This window comes from Nestor notabilis, unplaced genomic scaffold (genome assembly GCF_000696875.1).
Source record: "Nestor notabilis isolate BGI_N333 unplaced genomic scaffold, ASM69687v1 scaffold14328, whole genome shotgun sequence".
Lineage (NCBI taxonomy): Eukaryota > Metazoa > Chordata > Aves > Psittaciformes > Psittacidae > Nestor > Nestor notabilis.
In genome coordinates this window covers 103,527-107,212 of record NW_009939752.1, presented here as the reverse complement: position 1 = coordinate 107,212, position 3,686 = coordinate 103,527, and the positions used below count along the sequence as shown (strand labels likewise).

Genomic DNA, 3,686 nt, shown 5'->3' with positions numbered 1-3,686 from the left:
CTGCTTAATTGAAAACACTAGGGAAAGAAGTCCAACACAAAAAGGTACATCAACCGAATCCTGCAAATAGGTTTGCACAGATGACTGTTTACACCCACACATCACTGCCATCAAGTCAGTGGGGCTTGGCACAATCTCAAAGGATTGACCGTGTGGTTCCGATTCCTAGACAGGGACTGGAAAGCAGAGGAAGAAAGATTTCTGATTTTCTGAAGTGGAACAGTACAACAGAAATTGTTCTTACAGAAAATAGTTGCACTTTGAATTTGTTTTTAATGATAATTTATGCAGATTTGCTAAACACTATACAAAATACATGGTGGGTGCAAATGTTGCTAGAAAGAAATAATAATCTAATATCTTCTTCTGAAGTACAATTTTCTCTTCTTTTTATTTCCTTCATAATATACAAACTCAAAGAGAAGGATGTCATTATAAAACCTAATAGTACTCAACAACTGAATTATCAGTTGACTTCCCATAAAGGTTATCCTTGTACAGAAAATACGATTCCTTTTTATTGCTATAGCAAATTCAATCTAATAAGTAGCAACCAGTTGTGAGATAATGTTTTCTGTTAAATTGTAAGTTTTTTCCTTTCTAAAGTATCTTTTAAAGAGAACTGCAACAATATGAATCAGCACCTTTTTCTTCTGTGTATAAAAAGCAATTTCTATTAAACACCTTTAATAATTCTGAGTGGATTTTAAATGTCAGAAAAAGGAAAGTAGCATAAACAGGAAACTTTAACATTGCTGGTAAATAAACAACCTACTAACTTAGACTTGAATATTCAATCCAAATATAATTTAAAACCCTGAGAAAATGCATTAGAATTGTAAAATTAGAAATCTGCCATTTAGTCATTATGATACCCCTTAAAATGTATGTTTAATTGAAGCTACACAAGTCGGCAGTTTCTTTGAATAGCAGCACTTAAGATTTTACTTGAAACTTTGAATAAAGAATATACACTGAGACAAGATTTAGCTGAGCTACTCTGCTTCTTAATCAGCCTTTAATAAAGATGTTGACTTCTCCATCCACACAAAGATACACATCTTCAGATCTGATTTTGCACAAGAGGAAAAAACAGCATGTATGAGCCATATATTGATTCTTACCTTCGTCTTTAGCTTCTGAATTTCGGCTTCTGTAACTGCATGTTTGATTTGTAACTAAAATTGAAAATATAAAATAAACAAGTGAAGTCACAGAGAGTTCTCCAGTATTTTTAAAGCCTGTGCTGCAAGTTGAATACCTTATTACATAGCAGAAGGCCTTGAAGAGTGCTGCACTGCAGTAGATTGTAAATTAAAATGTCTAGCTTGCAAAATGACTCAGTCTGTGCAACCTAATTAAAGATAGGATGCCGTCTAACCAGTCATAATTTCAAATCAGAACATCCAATCTGTTTAGAAAAACCAAATGTCTTATGCTTAGGAAAAAAAAAAACAAACCAAGAAAGATGTTATCCTGCTGGGCTTTGCTCTCCTCTGATGTGAACGTGAAATACGTCCCAATGCTGCCAGGAAGTCCCACTGCATTGATAAAAGCAGGCACAGTACAAAAAAGCAAATATGGAAATAAGTGATTTAACAACTCAGGAAGTCAGAAAAACCTTGAGGGAAGATTCCACGTTTATTTCATGTAAGAAAAATGATAAATTGATGTTATCCTTCTCCACTATTAGCTGGAGTTATCTGCTCAAGCTAGCTAATCTCAATTGAGAGCAGTTACACGGGGTAACTGTAAAAACCAGCAAATGGCATTCAAGCACACAAAATGATTGCACATAGATGAACAGCCCAGGCAGCGTGCTAAAGGTTGTAGTTACATTACAAAGCAGCACGCTACAATAGCAGTGGATCTGTACAGTGAAAGGATGGGTACTGAGGACTTCGGCATCCACCTGAAGGCTTTCCAGGGGGATTTCTTTTGGACTAACCTACATTAGCCTGATCCTATGGAGTTAATACTCCTTAGTTCTTTGTACGTATTAGGCAATGCCGAAATCCTTAGTTTTACCCCAAAGGTCTGCAATTCACAGGCTTCAAGAACACTCTGAAGAACAAATCAGACCACAGCATCAACAGCATAACCCTAATACAAGTGGAAATGATCATGCACGTGTATCCCATCCTGCTTTGCACCTCCTGCTCTATTATTTAAAGCAGGCAGCATGGACAAACTTCTGACAGGCCCCAAAACCAACATCTAAAGCATTGTTTAATCTGAATCAGTGACTTGTGTGTGTTGGGTAAGGAGTCTCAACTCCTTGCAAGGGCAAAACCTGAATTACAGCCTTATCTGTCACTGACAAAGCCTTCATACATTATTTATGAATACCAGGAATAGTAAAGGAAACGCATGTTTTACATGGCGGTTACTTCTCTTACAAGACTAACGGGAGCCTTTGGGAATAGTGTATATTGAGCTAATGGAGTACATGAGGGAGTTGTACTGAACCAGAAATTATCATCTCTGGTGAAGCAATGGTCACTTTCTTGAAGACCAGGCTGCTAGTAAAAAATGTACAAATAATTCAAAAGAGAACTTCTTCTGCAGGAGAAAAGTAATTTTCAAAATAACAGAAGCCATCACAGAACTGATCAATAAAGGAATCTTCAAGAAAAGCCAAGCTATTTTTGGAACTCCCTCTTCATGGAACCACTTTCATGCACTTCTTGCGGCATGGGAAATTCACATTCTCAGATGCAGTAGGGTTTACCAGTCAGTCTTACCTGAGCTAGTGAATAAAACTAGTTCTTTCTTGTGGAGAATTACTGAATTTATGCTGGGAGGAATTAAGGAGATGCTGATACACCAGTTCCACCTGAGGAACAGTTTATGAACACTGTCTCCAGAGGAGACTATAAGCACTCCTGGTCCCCAGGATCATCTGCTACTTACACTCATTTTTTGATTTTGCATTGAAAATTGCTATGAATCCTCACATGCTCAGTGAGACTAGATAGAAGATTTCTTTTCAAATGAAGCCAGTCATTGACTGGTGTTAATGGCAAGAAGTGCATGTGCTACTCCACCCAGTAGACCAGGAAGCCGAGAAGGATATATACCCTTCTGTAATTAAACACAGTAGAGGAAACTAAGGAGATAGATACTTTGATCAGCATTTGCAAGAGGTTACTTGCAGTTTTTGAGCTCACTCAATTCAACCTCTGATCTGCAATTTTCAGAGCTGAGAACTATTTTCTCCCAACGTTCCATTTCTGATGGTAGCGAAAAATAACGAAAGAACCATCTCAAAATGCATGGTGTGTATAAATTGCCCATGCCTTTCCTTAATTCTGCTACGTCACTGTTTTGGACATGAGATATAATCAGGGGAAGGATGGATGAGCTAGACTGCCCTTTGCAGAGTTAATAATGAAATCAAAAAGCCAAGACTCAAAGCCTTAGGCTACCTGCTTACAATCCATTCCCATCGCTTCTAAAAGCCCACAAACCCATAAGCAGCACTTAAACAGCGTATTATTACATACAAATAATCTCAAAATTGTTGCATAAATGACAATCTGCTCAGGTACAGATGGTTTTAACAGTTATTTTTATACTCTGTTACTAAGTTAAAAAATGAATACTGAGTACCCAGTCAGATCACTGAATCAGTGCATGGTACAGCAGATCCCACTGAGGCAGAAGGAAAAAAGACACTTTCCTGC

At 37.4% G+C, this 3,686-nt stretch overlaps 1 protein-coding gene across 1 annotated transcript in view; it reads right to left on the bottom strand.

Moving 5' to 3' along the window:
• The window catches only part of PPP1R9A (protein phosphatase 1, regulatory subunit 9A), a 109,834-nt gene that overhangs the window by 3,380 nt on the left and 102,768 nt on the right, over positions 1-3,686 (bottom strand). Inside the window, exon 7 of the mRNA XM_010020027.1 lies at positions 1,125-1,178. Coding sequence (XP_010018329.1) covers positions 1,125-1,178 — 54 coding nt within the window. The remainder of the gene's footprint in view (positions 1-1,124; positions 1,179-3,686) is intronic.